At 55.7% G+C, this 20,825-nt stretch overlaps 1 protein-coding gene across 2 annotated transcripts in view; it reads left to right on the forward strand.

Annotated features, from left to right (window-relative positions):
* Positions 1 to 17,167: 17,167 nt before the first annotated feature.
* The window catches only part of ptrh1 (peptidyl-tRNA hydrolase 1 homolog), an 84,816-nt gene continuing 81,158 nt past the window's right edge, over positions 17,168 to 20,825 (forward strand). Inside the window, exon 1 of one of the 2 annotated variants that reach the window (XM_072488698.1) lies at positions 17,168 to 17,425. In XM_072488698.1, the coding sequence (XP_072344799.1) occupies positions 17,279 to 17,425 (147 nt within the window). In that variant the 5' untranslated portion in view covers positions 17,168 to 17,278. The remainder of the gene's footprint in view (positions 17,426 to 20,825) is intronic. The other variant, XM_072488699.1, reaches the window with a different exon arrangement.

Genomic DNA, 20,825 nt, shown 5'->3' on the forward strand with positions numbered 1-20,825 from the left:
CAGTTTCAAACGAGTCATTTTCTTTCGGTTGTTTTATATGTGGCCGCTGGTCAATGAATCTAACTGGGTTGCAACTGAGTGGCTTTGCTGGGCCATTTCAGAGGGGCAGCTGAGAGTCCGCTGTGGGTCTGGAGTCACGTGTAGGCCAGGCTTGGTAATTAGGGCATTAGTGAACCAGGTCGGCACAGTGGTTCGCACTGCTACCTCACAGCGCCAGGGCCCCAGGTTCAATTCTGACCTCGGGTGACTGTCTGTGGAGTTTGCACGTTCTCCCTGTGTGGAGTTTGCACGTTCTCCCTGTGTGTGCGTGGGTTTCCTCCGGGTGCTCCGGTTTCCTCCCACAGTCCAAAGATGCGCAGGTTAGGTGAATTGGCCAGGCTAAATTGCCCAAAATGTTAGGTGGGGTTACGGGGCTAGGAGTGGGGGATTGGGCCTAGGTAGGGTGCTCTCTCGGAGCAAGGGCCGATGCAGACTCGATAGGCCGAATGGCCTCCTTCTGCACCGTGGGGATTCTATGATTCTATGAGGTGCGTTTTTAGGACAACTGATGATAGATTCATGATCACCAATACAAAGGCCAGCTTTATAATTCTATATTTATTCATTGAATTTAAATTTCACTGAGAGCCATGAAATCTGAACCCATGCCCTGAGCATTAGCCGCTGGATCGCTGCTCCAGTATAGTTACCACAACATTACCACCTACACCGCTCAGTCAGTCTCGACCATCGCCCATCAGGATCCTGATTTGAAATAACTAAAAGTGGCTTTTTAACAAAAAAAGACTACTGAACCCTGAATTAGTTACATGAAAAGCTTTTAAATTGTTTTTAAACTGTTCTTGCGTCGAAAGGAAAAAGCACCTTGGGCGGGATTCTCCGCAATCGGCGCGATGTCCGCCGACCGGCGCCAAAAACGGCACGAATCAGTCCGGCATCGCGCCGCCCCAAAGGTGCGGAATTCTCCGCATCTTGAGGGGCCGAGCCCTCACCTTGAGGGGCTAGGCCCGCGCCGGACTGATTTCCGCCCCGCCAGCTGGCAGGAAAGGCCTTTGGTGCCCCGCCAGCTGGCGCGGAAATGACTTTGCCGGGCGGCGCATGCGAGGGAGCGTCAGCGGCCGCTCACGGCATCCACGCGCATGAGCAGTGGAGGGGGCCTCTTCCGCCTCCGCCATAGTGGAGACCATGGCGAAGGCGGAAGGAAAAGAGTGCCCCCACGGCACAGGCCCGCCCGCGGATCGGTGGGCCCCGATCGCGGGCCAGGCCACCGTGGGGGCACCCCCCGGGGCCAGATCGCTGCTCCAGTATAGTTACCACAACATTACCACCTACACCGCTCAGTCAGTCTCGACCATCGCCCATCAGGATCCTGATTTGAAATAACTAAAAGTGGCTTTTTAACAAAAAAAGACTACTGAACTCTGAATTAGTTACATGAAAAGCTTTTAAATTGTTTTTAAACTGTTCTTGCGTCGAAAGGAAAAAGCACCTTGGGCGGGATTCTCCGCAATCGGCGCGATGTCCGCCGACCGGCGCCAAAAACGGCACGAATCAGTCCGGCATCGCCCCCCAGGACCCCAGAGCCCGCCCGCGCCGCCTTGTCCCGCCGGTAAGAGAGGTGGCTTGATTCTCGCCGGCAGGACAGGCATTCCAGCAGTGGGACTTCGGCCCATCGCGGGCCGGAGAATCACCGGGGGGCCCGCCAACCGGCGCGGCGCGATTCCCACCCCCGCCGAATATCCGGTGCCGGAGAATTCGGCAACCGGCGGGGGCGGGATTCACGCCAGCCCCCGGCGATTCTCCGACCCGCCGGGGGGTCGGAGAATCTCGCCCCTTAATTTTAAGAGCCTCCTCAAAGGCTTGCTAACGAGTGTAACTAGCGAAAACTCGCACTAGCGAGTAATGTGATCTGGGAGCATGGCTAACATCGTAGGCTAACAGTGCGATTTGTTTTTAAACCACTGCGAAAGATCACTCGATTTGCATTGAATGTAGCTGCCACCAATTATGCTGAATGAGACAGTGCAACCGAGTGGAAACTCTTGACCAGCGGGCAATTAAAGCAAATTGCAAGAAGGATACATAGCGATCCTCAAAAGAGACACTAATTTCCACATTATTGCACAAAACCTGCTGCGCCCAGTTGTTGAGAGATACGTGTTGTGTGTTTCAGTGAGAACCAGTGCTTTCGAAGGACAGTGCTTTCATTAACAACGAGGAGAGCCAGCTTGCTCAGCACAGTGGTAGCCCCACTTTGGTAGCTTTGATAAAGGGTCACCTGGACTCGAAACGTTAGCTCTTTTTCTCCTTACAGATGCTGCCAGGCCTTCTGAGATTTTCGAGCATTTTCTCTTTTGGATGCTCCCACCTCTGAGTCAGAAAGCTTATATGTATAATGCCCACTTCAGGCACAGAAACGTTCCAATGCAGTACTGAGGGAGTGCTGCATTATCAGATGAGACTAGGTCAACTCAGCACCTGCCCGCTCAGGTAGTAGAGGGTTCTCTGGCCATGGACGGCATGGTAGCACAGTGGGTAGCACTGTTGCTTCACAGCGCCAGGGTCCCAGGCTTGGGTCACTGTCTGTGGAAAGTCTGCACGTTCTCCCCGTGTTTGCGTGGGTTTCCTCCGGGTGCTCCGGTTTCCTCCCACAAGTCCCGAAAATTGTGCTGTTAGGTAATTTGGACATTCTGAATTCTCCCTCTGTGTACCCGAACAGGTGCCCAGGGGATTTTCACAGTAACTTCATTGCAGTGTTAATGTAAGCCTACTTGTGACAATAAAGATTATTATTATTTACTCCTTACCTGAAAAAATAAATGACCATTGTCCCATCTGCTGATTGTGGGAGCTTGCTGTGTAGAAATTGGCTGCAGCATTTTCCCACATAAAAGCAGCAACTACACTTGAAATGTACTTAATGAGCAGTGAAATGCTTTGGGATGTCACAAAGGGCACAGTGGAAATGCCAGTTCCTGTATGTCATTAAGAAAGGACATCAGCCCTGAGTTGGAATGTGATTAGTTTTGCAGCTTTGCTTTCAAAAGAACCAAGTGGGTTAATTCAGAGGCCTGGCAGAGCACTGAACTCAGCTGACCTCCAGTACCCCCGAGGTGTTCAAAGTATTCCATGCAGGAGCCCTAGGTAGGGAGGGCAAATCAGATTTGGTGAGATTCGGATGCGGAAAATATGATAGCGATAACAGACTGGGCTCAAAGAAGGGCAGCACTGGGTATTAAATATTCCTGGAAGAAGAGGTGGCAATATTGATTTGAGAAGGACAGTGTAGTGCTGGAGAGAGAGAGAGGATGTCCCAGAGGGAGGTCAGAGGCAGGATTGATTTACCTAGAGTTTGGGAATAAAAATGGCGCGGTTACATTGCTCTGCGTGGTCTACAGGCCACCAACTAGTCGAGAAAAATGTAGAGAATAAATTTTCAAGGAAATTACCGAGACTTGCAAGAGTTATACAGAAATAATGTGGCATTATAATTATCTGAATATAGATGGGATGTTAGTGTAAAGGACGACCTCCTAGCGTATCTGCAGGAGAACTTTTAGCGATAGAATCTTTCCAATCTAATGAGAAATGAAGGCAATGTCAGGCCTGGTTCCTGGGAATGAAGTGGATCATTAAGTAGTGGAATAGAGGACCGTGTGATTGCTGTGTCAGAAGGCTTATGCTGGCTCTGGAAATGGAGAAAGTACAATCCAGAGTAAGAATAATTAAGTGGGGGAAAAAATAATGGGGCCCAGTTAGATTGAAATCAAAGATCAGGTAAAAAGGTAACTGAACAATGGGCTTAAGGAAGAGATAGTTCAGCCACTCGAAGAGTGTTAAAGTTGATCAGGAGGAGATACTGACGGGGCTGTTTGAAGTTGATAAGGCACCAGGACCAGATGAGATGCATCCAAGGATACTGAAGGAGGTGGGAGTGAAAATTGTGTGGGCACTGGCCTTAATTTTCCAATCTTGCACAACTTTTTACAATATACATTACTGATTTGGAAGAAGGTACTGAAGGCACCGTTGCTAGGATTGCAGATGATACAAAGATCTGTAGAGGGACAGGTAGTATTGAGGAAGCAAGGGGGCTGCAGAAGGACTGGGACAAGCTAGGAGAGGGGGCAGTGAAGTGGCAAATGAAATACAATGTGGAAAAGTGTGAGATTATGCTCTTTGGAAGGAGGAATCGAGGCATAGACTATTTTCTAAATGGGAAATGCTTCGGAAAGCAGAAGCACATGGGGACTTGGGAGTCCTTGTTCACGATTTTCTTAAGGTTAATGTGCAGGTTCAGTCGGCAGTTAAGAAGGCAAATACAATGTTAGCATTCATGTCAAGAGGACTAGAATACAAGACCAGGAATATACTTCTGAGGCTGTATAAGGCTCTGGTCTGACCCCAATTGCAGTATTGTGAGCAGTTTTGGGTCCCATATCTAAGGGAGGATGTGCTGACCTTGGAAAGGGACGAGAGGAGGTTCACAAGAATGGATTGAATTGGATTGGATTTGTTTATTGTCACGTGTACCGAGGTACAGTGAAAAGTAATTTTCTGCGAGCAGCTCAACAGATCATTAAGTATATGGCAAGAAAAGGGAATAAAAGAAAATACATAATAGGGCAACACAAGGTACACAATGTAACTACATAGACACCGGCATCGGATGAAGCATACAGGGTGTAGTGTTAATGAGGTCAGTCCATAAGAGGGTCATTTAGGAGTCTGGTAACAGCGGGGAAGAAGCTGTTTTTGAGTCTGTTCTCAGACTTCTGTATCTCCTGCCTGATGGAAGAAGTTGGAAGAGTGAGTAAGCCGGGTGGGAGGGGTCTTTGATTATGCTGCCCGCTTTCCCCAGGCAGCGGAAGGTGTAGATGGAGTCAATGGATGGGAGGCAGGTTCGTGTGATGGACTGGACGGTGTTCACGACTCTCTGAAGTTTCTTGTGGTCCTGGGCCGAGCAGTTGCCATACCAGGCTGTGATGCAGCCAGATAGGATGCTTTCTATGGTGCATCTGTAAAAGTTGGTCAGGGTTAATGTGGACATGCCGAATTGCCTTAGTTTCCTGAGCAAGTATAGGTGCTGTTGTGCTTTCTTGGTGGTAGCATCGACGTGGGTGGACCAGGACAGATTTTTGGAGATGTGCACCCCTAGGAATTTGGAACTGCTAACCATCTCCACCTCGGCCCCGTTGATGCTGACAGGGGTGTGTACAGTACTTTGCTTCCTGAAGTTAATGACCAGCTCTTTAGTTTTGCTGGCATTGAGGGAGAGATTGTTGTTGCTGCACCACTCCACGAGGTTCTCTATCTCCCTCCTGTATTCTAACTCGGCGTTATTCGAGATCTAGCCCACTATGGTTGTATCGTCAGCAAACTTGTAGATGGAGTTGGAACCAAATTTTGCCACGCAGTCGTGTGTGTACAGGGAGTATAGTAGGGCGCTAAGTACGCAGCCTTGCGGGGCGCCGGTGTTGAGGACTATTGTGGAGGAGGTGTTGTTGTTCATTCTTACTGATTGTGGTCTGTTGGTCAGAAAATCGAGGATCCAGTTGCAGGGTGGGGAGAATGATCCCTGGAATGAAGAACTTGTCGTTTGAGGACTCTGGGTCTGTACTCGTTTGAGTTTAGAAGGATGAGAGGGGATCTTATTGAAACGTACAAGATACTGCGAGGCCTGGATAGAGTAGACATGGAGAGGATGTTTCCACTTGTAGGAAAAACTCGAACCAGAGGACACAATCTCAGATTAAAGGGCTGATCCTTTAAATAGAGTGGAGGAGGAATTTCTTCAGCCAGAGGGTGGTGAATCTGTGGAACTCTTTGCCGCAGAAGGCTGTGGAGGCCAAGTCACTGAGTGTCTTTAAGACAGAGATAGATGGGTTCTTGATTAATAAGGGGACCAGGGGTTATGGGGAGAAGGCAGGAGAATGGGGATCAGAAAATATCAGCCATGATTGAATGGCAGAGCAGACTCGATGGGCCGAGTGGCCTAATTCTGCTCCTATGTCTTATGGTCTTATAGTTCAAGTACAGTCGAGGTATATTCCCAGCGAGAGGAAAAGTGGGACAAACAAATCCAGAGTTCCCTGGATGATGAAAGAAAGAGAGATTAAGATACAGTAGAAAATGTGTGTCCATGTCGGATGTCAGGTGAATAATACAATTGGGAACTAGGCCAGAAGGTTCAGAGGAGAATTGAAAAATCAAGTAAGAGGCGCCGTGAGAAGAGACCCGCAGCTACATAAAAGATCATCTAAAAGTCTTCTATAGACAGACAAACAGTAAAAGGGTGACAAGAGGAAGATTAGGGGCCAAAAAAGGAAATATATGCAGAGGGCATTCCTGAGGTTTTAAATGGCCCGATTCCCGCCCCCGCCCAATCTCCGGTACCGGAGACTTCGGCGGGGACGGGGGCGGGATTCACAGCGGCCAACGGCCATTCTCCGACCCGGCGGGGGGTCGGAGAATGACGCCCGCGGCCTCACACACACGGTGTCTCTCTCACACACGGTCTCTCTCACACAGTCTCACACACACGGGGCGTCATTCTCCGACTGCCCGCCGGGTCGGAGAATGGCTGTTGGCCGGCGTGAATCCTGCCCCTGTCCCCGCCGAAGTCTCCGGCACCAGAGATTCGGCGGGGGCGGGAATCGCGCCGCGCCGGTTGGCGGGCCCCCCCGCTCGTTTCTCCGGCCCGGATGGGCCAAAGTCCCGCCGATAAATTGCCTGTCCCGCCGGCGTAAATTAAATCACCTACCTTACCAGCGGGACCAGGCGGCGCGGGCGGGCTCTGGGGTCCTGGGGGGGGCGCGGGGCGATCTGGCCCCGGGGGGGGGTGCCCCCACGGTGGCCTGGCCCGCGCTCGGGGCCCACCGATCCGCGGGCGGGCCTGTGCCGTGGGGGCACTCTTTCCCTTCCGTCTCCGCCACGGTCTCCACCATGGCGGAGGCGGAAGGGACTCCCTCCACTGCGCATGCGTGGGAAACTGTCAGCGGCCGCTGACGCTCCCGCGCATGCGCCGCCCCGAGATGTCATTTCCGCGCCAGCTGGCGAGGCACCAAAGACCGTTTCCGCCAACTGGCGGGGCGGAAATTCCTCCGACGTCGGCCTAGCCCCTTAATGTTGGGGCTCGGCCCCCAAAGATGCGGCGGCGCGATGCCCGTCTGATTGGCGCCGTTTTGGGTGCCAGTCAGCGGACATCGCGCCGTTTCCGGAGAATTTCGCCCACAGTCTCACACACACGGGGCGAAATTCTCTCCCAACGGCACGATGTCCGCCGACTGGCACCAAACACGGCGCCAATCAGACGGGCATCGCGCCGGCCCAAAGGTGCGGAATGCTTTTGCGGAGCATGTGTGGGGGCCGAGCCCCAACATTGAGGGGCTAGGCCGGCGCCGGAGGGATTTCCGCCCCGCCAGCTGGCGGAAATGGCGTTTGTTGCCCCGCCAGCTGGCGCGTAAATGCGGCGCATGCGCGGGAGCGTCAGCGGCCGCCGACAGTTTCCCGTGCATGCGCAGTGGAGGGAGTCTCTTCTGCCTCCGCCATGATGGAGGCCGTGGCGGAGGCGGAAGGGAAAGAGTGCCCCCACGGCACAGGCCCGCCCGCAGATCGGTGGGCCCCGATCGCGGGCCAGGCCACCGTGGGGGCACCCCCGGGGTCAGATCGCCCCGCGCCCCCCCCCAGGACCCCGGTGCCCGCCCACGCCGCCTGGTCCCGCCGGTAAATACCAGCTTTGATTTACGCCGGCGGGACAGGCAATTTCTGGGTGGGACTTCGGCCCGTCCGGGCCGGAGAATTGAGCGGGGGGTCCCGCCAACCGGCGCGGCCCGATTCCCGCCCCCGCCCAATCTCCGGTACCGGAGACTTCGGCGGGGGCGGGATTCACGGCGGCCAACAGCCATTCTCCGACCCGGCGGGGGGTCAGAGAATGACGCCCACGGTCTCTCTCTCACACAGTCTCACACGCACAGTCTCATGCTCACACACAGTCTCACACACATGGTGTCACACACACGGTGTCTCACACACACGGTGTCTCTCTCACACAGTCTCACACACACGGTGTCTCTCTCTCACACAGTCTCACACACACGGTCTCTCTCTCACACACAGTCTCACACACATGGTGTCACACACACGGTGTCACACACACGGTGTCTCTCTCACACAGTCTCACACACACGGTGTCTCTCTCACACAGTCTCACACACATGGTGTCACACACACGGTGTCTCACACACACGGTGTCTCTCTCACACAGTCTCACACACACGGTGTCTCTCTCACACACAGTCTCACACACACGGTCTCTCTCTCACACACAGTCTCACACACACGGTCTCATACTCACACACAGTCTCACACACACGGTGTCTCACACATAGTCTCACACACACGGTGTCTCACACACACGGTGTCTCTCTCACACAGTCTCACACACACGGTGTCTCTCACACACAGTCTCACACACACGGTCTCTCTCTCACACACAGTCTCACACACACGGTCTCATACTCACACACAGTCTCACACACACGGTGTCTCACACATAGTCTCACACACACGGTGTCTCACACACACGGTCTCTCTCACACACAGTCTCACACACATGGTCTCTCTCTCACACACAGTCTCACACACACGGTCTCATACTCACACACAGTCTCACACACACGGTGTCTCACACACAGTCTCACACACACGGTGTCTCACACACACGGTCTCTCTCACACACGGGGCGAAACTCTCCGTTATCGGCGCAACGTCCGCCGATCGGCGCAAAAAACGGCGCAAATCCGACTTGCGTCACGTCGGAAAAATGGGTCAAAAGTCTCCGGCCCGAAATGGGCTAGCAGCGACGTAACGGGATCCGCGCTTGCGCACGTGGTTCACGCCGTGCAGCGTCATACACGCTGCACGGCGTGACGGCTCATAAGGCCGCGATGCTCCCCCCCACCCGACCGGAACACCCGACCGGAACACCCGACTGGATGGCTGGCCGTCGCTCAGCCCCGAGGTTCGAGTCACGCGATGTGGAGGCGCTCCTGGACGCGGTGGAGCAGAGGAGGGACGCCCTGTATCCCGGGCACAGCCGCAGAGTTGCCCCACGCCACAGCCGGCGTCTGTGGAGGGAAGTGGCAGAGGCCGTCACCGCTGCGGCCCTGACACCACGGACAGGCACCCAGTGCCACAAGAAGGTGAACGACCTCATCAGAGCAGGCAGGGTGAGCCTCCCCCATATCCCCCCTCCCCCATATCCCCCCTCCCCCATTTCCCCCTCCCCCATATCCCCCCTCCCCATATCCCCCAGATCCCCCTCCCCAGATCCCCCCTCCCCATATCCCCCTCCCCCATATCCCCCCTACCCCATATCCCCCCTCCCCCATATCCCTCATATCCCCCTTCCCATATCCCCCTCCCCATATCCCCCTTCCCATATCCCCCTCCCCATATCCCCCCTCCCCCATATCCCCCCTCCCCATATCCCCCATATCCCCCCTCCCCCATATCCCCCCTCCCCCATATCCCCCTTCCCCCATATCCCCCCTCCCCCATATCCCCCCTCCCCCATATCCCCCACTCCCCCATATCCCCCCTCCCCCATAACCCCCTCCCCCAAAACCCCAAGTGAATCCAGCCCTAACCTTAACCTCTGCAATGCACGCGCAACCGATGGCGTGCATTCATATACCTGCCTAACACTGTTGCCTTTTACCCCTGCCACCACCACCCCCCCCACAGGAGAAGCGCGCACACAACAATAGGGAGCATGTGAGGACTGGAGGAGGCCCCGCTGATGAGAGGCCACTGACCGAACACGAGGAAAGGGCCCTGGAACTGGCTGGCGGACCTGAGGACCGGGAGGTTGCTGATGCAGAGGTCAGGGGTGTACTAGCAAGTGAGCCACCGACAGCCCGTCCCCATATCCCCCCTCCCCATATCCCCCTCCCCCATATCACCTGATCACTGCCTGCGTGTCTAACCATGCATGCTTCATTGTGTATCGCAGGAGCAAACGTCGAGGCACCCATCCCCGCAGATGCAGACCGCCCGCAGGATGCCCCTCGGAGACCACGGGAGACGGAGAGACACGAACCCTCCAGCATGCGATGCCCGCAGGATGCCCCTCGGAGACCACGGGAGACGGAGAGACACGAACCCTCCAGCATGCGACGCCCGCAGGATGCCCCTCGGAGGGCACGGGAGACGGAGAGACCCGGACCCTCCGGCATGCGACGCCCGCAGGATGCCCCTCGGAGGCCACGGGAGACAGAGAGACCCGGACCCTCCGGCATGCGACGCCCGCAGGATGCCCCTCGGAGGCCACGGGAGACAGAGAGACCCGGACCCTCCGGCATGCGACGCCCGCAGGATGCCCCTCGCACACCACGGGAGATGGAGAGACCCGGACTCTCCGGCATGCGACGCCCGCAGGATGCCCCTCGCACACCACAGGAGACGGAGAGACCCGGACCCTCCGGCATGCGACGCCCGCAGGATGCCCCTCGGAGGCCACGGGAGACGGAGAGACCCGGACCCTCCGGCATGCGACGCCCGCAGGATGCCCCTCGGAGGCCACGGGAGACAGAGAGACCCGGACCCTCTGGCATGCGACGCCCGCAGGATGCCCCTCGCACACCACGGGAGATGGAGAGACCCAGAATCTCCGGCATGCGACGCCCGCAGGATGCCCCTCGCACACCACAGGGACGGAGAGACCCGGAATCTCCGGCATGCGATGCCCGCAGGATGCCCCTCGCACACCACGGGAGACGGAGAGACCTGGAGCAACAGGGAGACGACACCCCCGTCACGTGCGGGAGCGACCACCCAGCGACGAGGGGGGCAGCCACAGGCCCCCGTCACATCCGAGCCAGGACACCACTACCCAGGACACCACTACCCAGGACACCACTACCCAGGACACCACTACCCAGGACACCCCTACCCGGGACAGCACTACCCAGGACACCCCTAACCGGGACAGCACTACCCAGGAAGACGAAATACCGGACAGTGACTCAGAGTGGATGGGTGGAGACGAACCCCCACCCCAAAGTGCCATGGAGTCAGAGTGGGACGAAGAGCACGACACAACGCCACTGCTGTCACCAACACCCTCCACCATCGCAGAAACACTCACCTCGGTTGGGCACTTTAGTGATGAGGCGTCTGGTACACTCACTGGTGCGCACAACACAGCCGTCCTGGTACAGCAGGTGGAGGTATGAGCAGCAGAGGGACCGGGCGGTCGGAGGGCAGCCCAGCCCAAGCGAACATCTGCCGCCCAGATGGATCCCGGGTTCCTGGAGTTTCCACACCCACCCATAGATCCGATGCAACCACCGACCCGGAGACGAGCGAAGAGGGTGACGGCCGGCTTGCAGCGGCTGCGGTCGCAGGTGGAGGAGTCCACCCGCGTCCAGGAGCTGGAAGTGGTGCCGGTCATGCGTGCCACCCAGGCCGACACCGCACAGGTGGTGTCCGCGGTGGAGGCAATGGGTGCGACGGTGTCAGACATGGGGAACGGTTTGCGAGGCCTGGGGCCTTCCGTGCAGGCGGCGTCTGTGGCCCAGGAAATGGCTGCCCTCCACAGGAGGCCATGAGCCAGTGCCAGCGCCAGATGGCAGAGGCGCTCAACACCATAGCCCAGTCTCAGCAGGCCATAGCCCAGTCTCAGCAGGCCATGGTCCAGTCTCTGCAGGCCATGGTCCAGTCTCTGCAGGCCATCGCTGAGGGCATCGGCGCCAGTGACCATGTGCGAGCCGGCGTCGCACTGTTACAGACAGGGTTTGCCAACCCCCTGGGCTCCATGGCTGCAAACCTGCAGACCCCTGTCGATACCAGCACGGGCCTCCAGGACAGGCAGCGCCAGATGTCGGGGGGGGCGTCGGATGGCCAGTCCGTTCGCTTCCCCCACCCATGTAGAGGCCTGGGGGCCATCGGGCACCCCGAGGGAGGAGGAGGTGGTGTGGTCCGTCCCGGCTCCCTCTGTAGGGGAGGTCCCGGTAGACCGCGACACCTCGGACTCCCCCCCTTCCGTCCCAGGTGCATCGGGTGGGCAACGGGCAGGACAGGCTGGCAGCTCGCCATCCCAGTCGCCCGGGCCACAGCCTGGCCCATCTAGGCCAGGACGCCCCAGGAAACGGCCGCCAAAGGGATCCAGTGTCAGAGGGCAGGAATCACAGGAGTCCACCTCCAGTTCTGCTGTACCATCTGGGGAACCACGTAGACGTAGTCAAAGGGCCCGTAAGGCCAAACAATTAGACACTGAGTAAGTTGGCATGGATGCAGGGCACAGATGAGTTTTAGGGGCTAGGGCACGTGCATGAACTCGTTTGGTTATTAAAGTCAATGTTACACCTACAGAAGCTGCCTTTGTGCTCTGTCCAAAGTGTGCGGGGGTGTCATGTACGTTGAGCGCAAGTGTGTGTGTGAGGGGTGGTCTTACCTCAGCCCCAGGTGAGTCTGCCCCCTTCCCCCTGGGCCGCCATCAACATCGCCCCGGGCAGAGGACGGGACCGTGCGCTGCAGTGTCACAGCCGCATGCAGGGATGGTCCGGGTGGATGGTGGTACTGTGGCCATGGGTCAGACATAGTCCAACGATGTGGAGCCAGGAGCTCACCGCAGGGCGGGTTGTCATCATTCTCCATGGCCTGCAATAGACACGCGTCCACCCTCAACTGTGTGAGCCCGGCCGTTGTGCCGCAGGTGGATCGGCAATGGGGGGGGGGGGGGTGCATGCGGGTGGGGTGGGTGTGGTTGGGGAGGGGGTGAGGGTGCTGGATGGGTGGGGGTGGTCGGCTGTTGCCATGGTGTGAGGTCTGTGGCCATACTACCCGATTCCCACGCCCATCTAGTCAGTGAAGCGGGTGGCTATCAGTCTGTCCCGTGCCCGCTGGGCCAACCGGTAATGGTGGACAGCCACCCGTCTGTGTCTAGCCCGTCTGCCCTGACCATTGCCCCCATCCCCCTCATCTGGGGAGGACTGCGCCTCTTCCTGCTGCTCCTCCACTCCGCCCTCCTCTGCCTGCGGCACATCGCCCCTCTGCTGGGCTATGTTGTGCAGGACGCAGCACACCACAATGATGCCGCCGACCCTATCTGACCGGTACTGGACGCCCTTGTCGCTACATAGGCATCATTGTAGCGGTTCTCCGCCTCATTGCGTGGCCTCCGTACAGGCGTCATCAGCCACGATCGCAATGGGTAGCCCCTGTCACCCAGCAACCAGCCCCTCAGCCGGGGATGGCGTCCCTCGTACATGCCGGGGATGGATGACCGCGACAACACGTATGTGTCGTGTACACTGCCTGGGTAACGGGCGCAGACTTGCAGGATCATCATGCGGTGGTCGCAGACCACCTGTATGTTCATCGAATAGGTCCCCTTCCTATTAGTGAACACGGCCCTGTTATCTGCAGGTGGCCGCACGGCGATGTGCATCCCATCGATCGCGCCCTGGACCATGGGGAACCCGGCAACGGCAGAGAAGCCCACGGCCCGGGCATCTTGGCTGGCCCGGTCCACAGGGAAGCGGATGTAGCGGTGCGCCATGGCATATAGGGCATCTGTCACTGCCCGGATGCACCGATGCACTGATGGCTGCGATATGCCGGACAGGTCCCCACTAGGTGCCTGGAATGACCCCGTTGCATAAAAGTTCAGGGCAACCGTAACCTTGACGGACACGGGGAGAGAGTGTCTCCCGCCAGTGCCACGCGGTGACAAGTGTGCCAGCAGGTGGCAGATGTGTGCCACGGATTCCCGCCTCATCCGGAGTCTCCACCTGCATTCCCGGTCTGTGAGGTCCTGGTATGACTGACGGGGCTGGTACACACGGGGCGCCCTCGGGTGCCTCCGTTGCCGTGGGGCCGCGACGTCCTCCTCCCCCTCCTCGTCCTGTCGGTCAGGTGTCCCTCCAGCCTGGGCGGCTGCCGCCTGCCCCTCTGTGGCAGCCTGCGCTGCCTCTCTGGCACGCTCCTCCTCATCCAGGGCAACATGGACATTAGCGGCTGCCGCCACGGCGGCCAACATCGCTGGATGATCGGAAAACATGACGGCCTGGTTGGGGGGGGGGGGGGGGGGGGGACGACGGCATGTCTTCATTGCCCATATCCCCTCCTTCCCCCCAGCCAGGTGGCATGGACCGCATGGGTCCAACTGTTGGAGACTGGCACCTGGCCAGGTGGACCAACTCACTTGCCCCATCCCCCTCCCCGGCACGGACACCCCCATCCTCCTCCCCGGCACGGGCCCCCCCCATCCTCCTCCCCGGCACGGACCCCCCCAATCTCCTCCCCGGCACGGACCCCCCATCCCCCTCCCCGGCACGGACCCCCCCCCAATCCCCCTCCCCGGCACGGGCCCCCCCCATCCTCCTCTCCGGCACGGACCCCCCCAATCTCCTCCCCGGCATGGACCCCCCATCCTCCTCCCCGGCACGGACCCCCCCATCCTCCTCCCCGGCACGGACCCCCCATCCTCCTCCCCGGCACGGACCCCCCTCCTGGCACTCCCCCGGAGCCCAGCCCACTCTAACCACCACCCCCCCCCCGCCACACACAACCCGAGACACACCTCTCCCCACACATTCAGACTGCGGCCACGCCATCGCCTGCCCAGCGGCCAACCACCCAGGCCGTCACTCACATCCACGCTGGTCGGCGTGAACCTGGAGCACAGTGCGGGACTCCCTCAGTATTGACCCTCTGACAGTGCTCCCTCTCAGTACTGACCCTCTGACAGTGCAGTGCTCCCTCAGTACTGACCTTCTGACAGTGCTCCCTCTTAGTACTGACCCTTTAACTGTGCAGCACTCCCTCAGTGTGATCTATCTCCCTAACACTCTACTGTCTAGTTACTCCTGGTTGGAGGAGACCCAAGATCCTTTGAGTTCTCATATATACAGTGGAATCTAGTGTTGTCCTCTAGTGGTTGTGTTACTTGTCTATATATACATATCATAGGTGGATTGGCCATGATAAATTGCCCTTAGTGTCCAAAAAGGGTAGATAGAATTACTGGGTTATGGGGATAGGGTGGAGGATTGGGCTTGGTAGGGTGCCCTTTCCAAGGGCCGGTGCAGACCCGATGGGCTGAATGGCCTCCTTCTGCACTGTAAATTCTATGATTACACCAACAGCTGGTTCGTGATGCGGGGTGAGGCCAGCAGCGAGGCTTCATCCCTGTGCCGGCTGAGGTTCTCCATGAACTTCTCGACCTTGCCCCTCGCCTGACGTGTGGTGACCCTCAGGTTAAATCACCGCCAGTCAGCTCTCCCCCCTCAAAGGGGAACTCAGCCTATGGTCCTCTGGGACTGGGGAGACTTTCAGTAACTCAGGCTGTTTTGGACAGTCTGCAGGGGAAAGCTTTTTCTTACCCCAGCTCTGGGGGAATACCCCTGCCCCCACTGAGGTTAACTTTAACTGTTCCTCTAGCACCATTCCGGCTGGGGCCTATTGGGCATAGGTAGGGATGAAAACGAGACGTGTTTACACACTTGTGCATTAAAGTGAACAGTCAGCTTTGAAGGAGCAAATAACCTTTTAAATTGTTTCACAGCGTGCGTCGCAGAATAAGGGCAAACAGGAAGCTGCTGCCATCTGCTGGTGAGAATCAGAAGTGAATTTGACCAGTTTTTATATGTACAAACTCAAAGAGATTCTGCCATCAGAAATTGTTTGACATGTCAAACAATTTATCCATTTGGCTCCATGGTGTTTGAGATTTCAGCTCTGGTTTTGTGCTAACTTAGTTAATATTCATGAGGGTACGACACTTGTTTGGAGGCTGGGAGAAAGAAATGTTGCCAATGTCCCTGGGGCTGATAGTTTCATTTATAAAATGGTTCTAAACTGCACAGGGCAATTTTAGGTGTGGTGGTGATGTGGGCAGCATCATATCCAGCTTTGATACCCGCTTGAGATCATGTACCCCAACGTCCAGGATCACCCATGAGGAATGAGCACTTGGGCGAGGTATTTCAGAGAGGGCAGGAGTGTTAACTCCAGGGGTGGCATGCTGGCCCAGTGGTTATCATTGATGCCTCACGGCGCCGAGGTCCCAGGTTCGATCCCCACCCAGGGTCACTGTCCATGTGGAGTTTGCACGTTCTTCCCATGTCTCTGTGGGTTCCGCCCCCACAACCCAAAGATGTGCGGTGAGGTGGATAGGCCACGCTAAATTGCCCCTTAATTGGAAAAAAAAAATTGGATACTCTAAATTTATTTTTTTTAAAGCGCTGCATATTTTCAGTAAAAAGGTAAAAGAATTCCACTGCTCAACACCGCTTCCCAAAATTTTAAATTCTTTCAAGTGATAATCCTGAATCCATAGGGAGCTTACCAAAAAGTTACCCATTCTTTGCATCGGTATTCCTGAAACCATATGGGGGTTCATAGAATTTACAGTGCAGAAGGAGCCCATTCGGCCCATCGTGTCTGCACCGGCTCTTGGAAAGAGCACCCTACCCAAGGTCAACACCTCCACCCTATCCCCATAACCCCCACCCAACACCAAGGGCAATTTTGGACACGAAGGGCAATTTAGCACGGCCAATCCACCTAACTTGCACATCTTTGGACTGTGGGAGGAAACCGGAGCACCCGGAGGAAACCCACGCACACACGGGGAGGATGCAAAAAGTTCCCAAAAAGTTACATATTCTTTGCATCGATATTCCAGAATCCATACAAAGGTTCCCAAGAAGTTGCATTCTTTGCAGCGATATTCCAGAATTCAGTGTCCCAAGTTAGACATTCTTTGCATTGATATTCCTGAATCCATACAGAACTTCCCAAGAAGTTACACATTCTTTGCATCGATATTCCAGAATCCATTCCACCCCCTATCCGGATGCCTGTAACGATCCATCATTAGCAAGACAGTGGATGGGATGTGGCAGGGGAGAGGATGCAATATAAGGTGGAGACATTGAGAAGACGACAGCAGAGCAGAGGGTTGGAAGGACATTCCCGGGATAATGAGGGCAGTTTAATTAATGCCCTGGTTGGAGATGCTTTTCTGCAGGTTAATAGCCTCTGAGGGGGGCAGAGGGGGTGAGTGCCGGTTGCTGTGGGGGTGATTGATGTGTGTTTGTGTCGTTGCTGGACATTGCTGCGTTTCCAGGGGGCGGGGGCGGGGCCATTAACCCCCGCAGTGTCGGTGCTGGGACACCCAATTTGATGCACATTCCTCCTGTTCAGCTCGCCTTCAATTCGCCGCCGACCTTCATGTTTATGCCTTGATGGTCAGCAATGCGCCGAGGGAATGCCCAGGTACAGGAAACGCTCGGATGGCAAACCGGAGCCGGGAGCTGTGCGTCGAAATCTCTCCAACTGCCCGTGTCTGTGGCGAGTCTGCGGGCGACTGGACGATGTGGAACCACCGCCTCTTGATGGTCTGCTCAGGATAATGGTGCGGCGCTGCTGATCGACACTGCAGAAGGCTTATTATAGATACTGGGGGCGTTTACACCAGAGATCACACAGACTCCAGGGCATTTACACCAGAGATCACACAGACTCGGGGCATTTACACCAGAGATCACACAGACTCCAGGGGCATTTACACCAGGGATCACACAGACTCGGGGCATTTACACCAGAGATCACAAGACTCGGGGCATTTACACCAGAGATCACACAGACTCGGGGCATTTACACCAGAGATCACAAGACTCGGGGCATTTACACCAGGGATCACACAGACTCGGGGCATTTACACCAGAGATCACACAGACTCGGCACATATACACCAGAGATCACACTGACACCAGGGACATTTACACCAAGGATCACACAGACTCGGGGCATTTACACCAGAGATCACACAGACACGGCACATATACACCAGAGATCACACAGACTCCAGGAGCATTTACACCAGAGATCACACAGACCCCAGGGACATTTACACCAGAGATCACACAGACTCCAGGAGCATTTACACCAGGGATCACACAGACTCCAGGGGTATTTACACCAGAGATCACACAGACTCCAGGGGCATTTACACAAGAGATCACACTGACTCCAGGGGCATTTACACCAGAGATCACACAGACTCCAGGGGCATTTACACCAGAGATCACACAGAACCCAGGGACATTTACACCAGAGATCACACAGACCCGGGACATTTACACCAGAGATCACACAGACTCCAGGGGCATTTACACCAGAGATCACACAGACTCCAGGGACATTTACACCAGAGATCACACAGACTCCAGGGGCATTTACACCAAGGATCACAAAGACTCCAGGGGCATTTACACCAGAGATCACACAGACTCCAGGGGCATTTACACCAGAGATCACACAGACTCCAGGGGCATTTACACCTTGATCACACAGACTCCAGGGGCATTTACACCAAGGATCACACAGACACGGGGCATTTACACCAGAGATCACACAGACTCCAGGGCATTTACACCAGAGATCACACAGACTCGGGGCATTTACACCAGGGATCACACAGACTCGGGGCATTTACACCAGAGATCACACAGACTCGGCACATATACACCAGAGATCACACTGACACCAGGGACATTTACACCAGGGATCACACAGACTCCAGGAGCATTTACACCAGAGATCACACAGACCCCAGGGACATTTACACCAGGGATCACACAGACTCCAGGGGTATTTACACCAGAGATCACACAGACCCGAGACATTTACACCAGAAATCACACAGACTCCAGGGGCATTTACACCAGGGATCACACAGACTCCAGGGACATTTACACCAGGGATCACACAGACTCCAGGGGCATTTACACCAGAGATCACACAGACTCCAGGGGCATTTACACCAGGGATCACACAGACTCCAGGGGCATTTACACCAGAGATCTCACAGACTCCAGGGGCATTTACACCAGAGATCACACAGACTCCAGGGGCATTTACACCAGTGATCACACAGAACCCAGGGACATTTACACCAGAGATCACACAGACCCGGGACATTTACACCAGAGATCACACAGACTCCAGGGGCATTTACACCAGAGATCACACAGACTCCAGGGACATTTACACCAGAGATCACACAGACTCCAGGGGCATTTACACCAAGGATCACAAAGACTCCAGGGGCATTTACACCAGAGATCACACAGACTCCAGGGGCATTTACACCAGAGATCACACAGACTCCAGGGGCATTTACACCAGAGATCACACAGACTCCAGGGGCATTTACACCAAGGATCACACAGACACTGGGCATTTACACTAGGGATCACACAGACTCGGGGTATTTACACCAGAGATCACACAGACCCCAGGGGTATTTACACCAGAGATCACACAGACTCCAGGGGCATTTACACCAGAGATCACACAGACTCCAGGGGCATTTACACCAGGATTCACACAGACTCAGGGTATTTACAGCAGAGATCACACAGACTCCAGGGGCATTTACACCAGAGATCACACAGACTCCAGGGGCATTTACACCAGAGATCACACAGACTCCAGGGGCATTTACACCAGGGATCACATCGACTACAGGGGCATTTACACCAGAGATCACACAGACTCCAGGGGCATTTACACCAGAGATCACACAGACTCCAGGGGCATTTACACCAGAGATCACACAGACTCCAGGGGCATTTACACCAGAGATCACACAGACTCCAGGAGCATTTACACCAGGGATCACATCGACTACAGGGGCATTTACACCAGAGATCACACAGACCCCAGGGGCATTTACACCAGGGATCACATCGACTACAGGGGCATTTACACCAAGGATCACACAGACTACAGGGGCATTTACACCACAGATCACACAGACCCCAGGGGCATTTATACCAGGGATCATATCGACTACAGGGGCATTTACACCAAGGATCACACAGACTCCAGGGACATTTACACCAGGGATCACACAGACTCGGGGCATTTACACCAAGGATCACACAGACTCCAGGGGCATTTACACCAGAGATCACACAGACCCCAGGGACATTTACACCAGAGATCACACAGACTCGGGACATTTACACCAGAGATCACACAGACTCCAGGGACATTTACACCAGGGATCACACAGACTCGGGACATTTACACCAGAGATCACACAGACTCCAGGGGCATTTACACCAGAGATCACACATACTCCAGGGGCATTTACACCAGAGATCACACAGACCCCAGGGACATTTACACCAGGGATCACACAGACTCCAGGGGCATTTACACCAGAGATCACACAGACTCCAGGGCATTTACACCAGAGATCACACAGACTCGGGATACACCAGAGATCACACTGACACCAGGGACATTTACACCAGGGATCACACAGACTCTAGGGACATTTACACCAGGGATCACACAGACTCCAGGAGCATTTACACCAGGGATCACACAGACCCGGGACATTTACACCAGAAATCACACAGACTCCAGGGGCATTTACACCAGGGATCACACAGACCCCAGGGACATTTACACCAGGGATCACACAGACTCCAGGGGCATTTACACCAGAGATCACACAGACTCGGCACATATACACCAGAGATCACACTGACACCAGGGACATTTACACCAGGGATCACACAGACTCCAGGAGCATTTACACCAGAGATCACACAGACCCCAGGGACATTTACACCAGGGATCACACAGACTCCAGGGGTATTTACACCAGAGATCACACAGACCCGAGACATTTACACCAGAAATCACACAGACTCCAGGGGCATTTACACCAGGGATCACACAGACTCCAGGGGCATTTACACCAGAGATCACACAGACTCCAGGGGCATTTACACCAG

Source organism: Scyliorhinus torazame, chromosome 22 (assembly GCF_047496885.1).
Source record: "Scyliorhinus torazame isolate Kashiwa2021f chromosome 22, sScyTor2.1, whole genome shotgun sequence".
Taxonomy (NCBI): domain Eukaryota; kingdom Metazoa; phylum Chordata; class Chondrichthyes; order Carcharhiniformes; family Scyliorhinidae; genus Scyliorhinus; species Scyliorhinus torazame.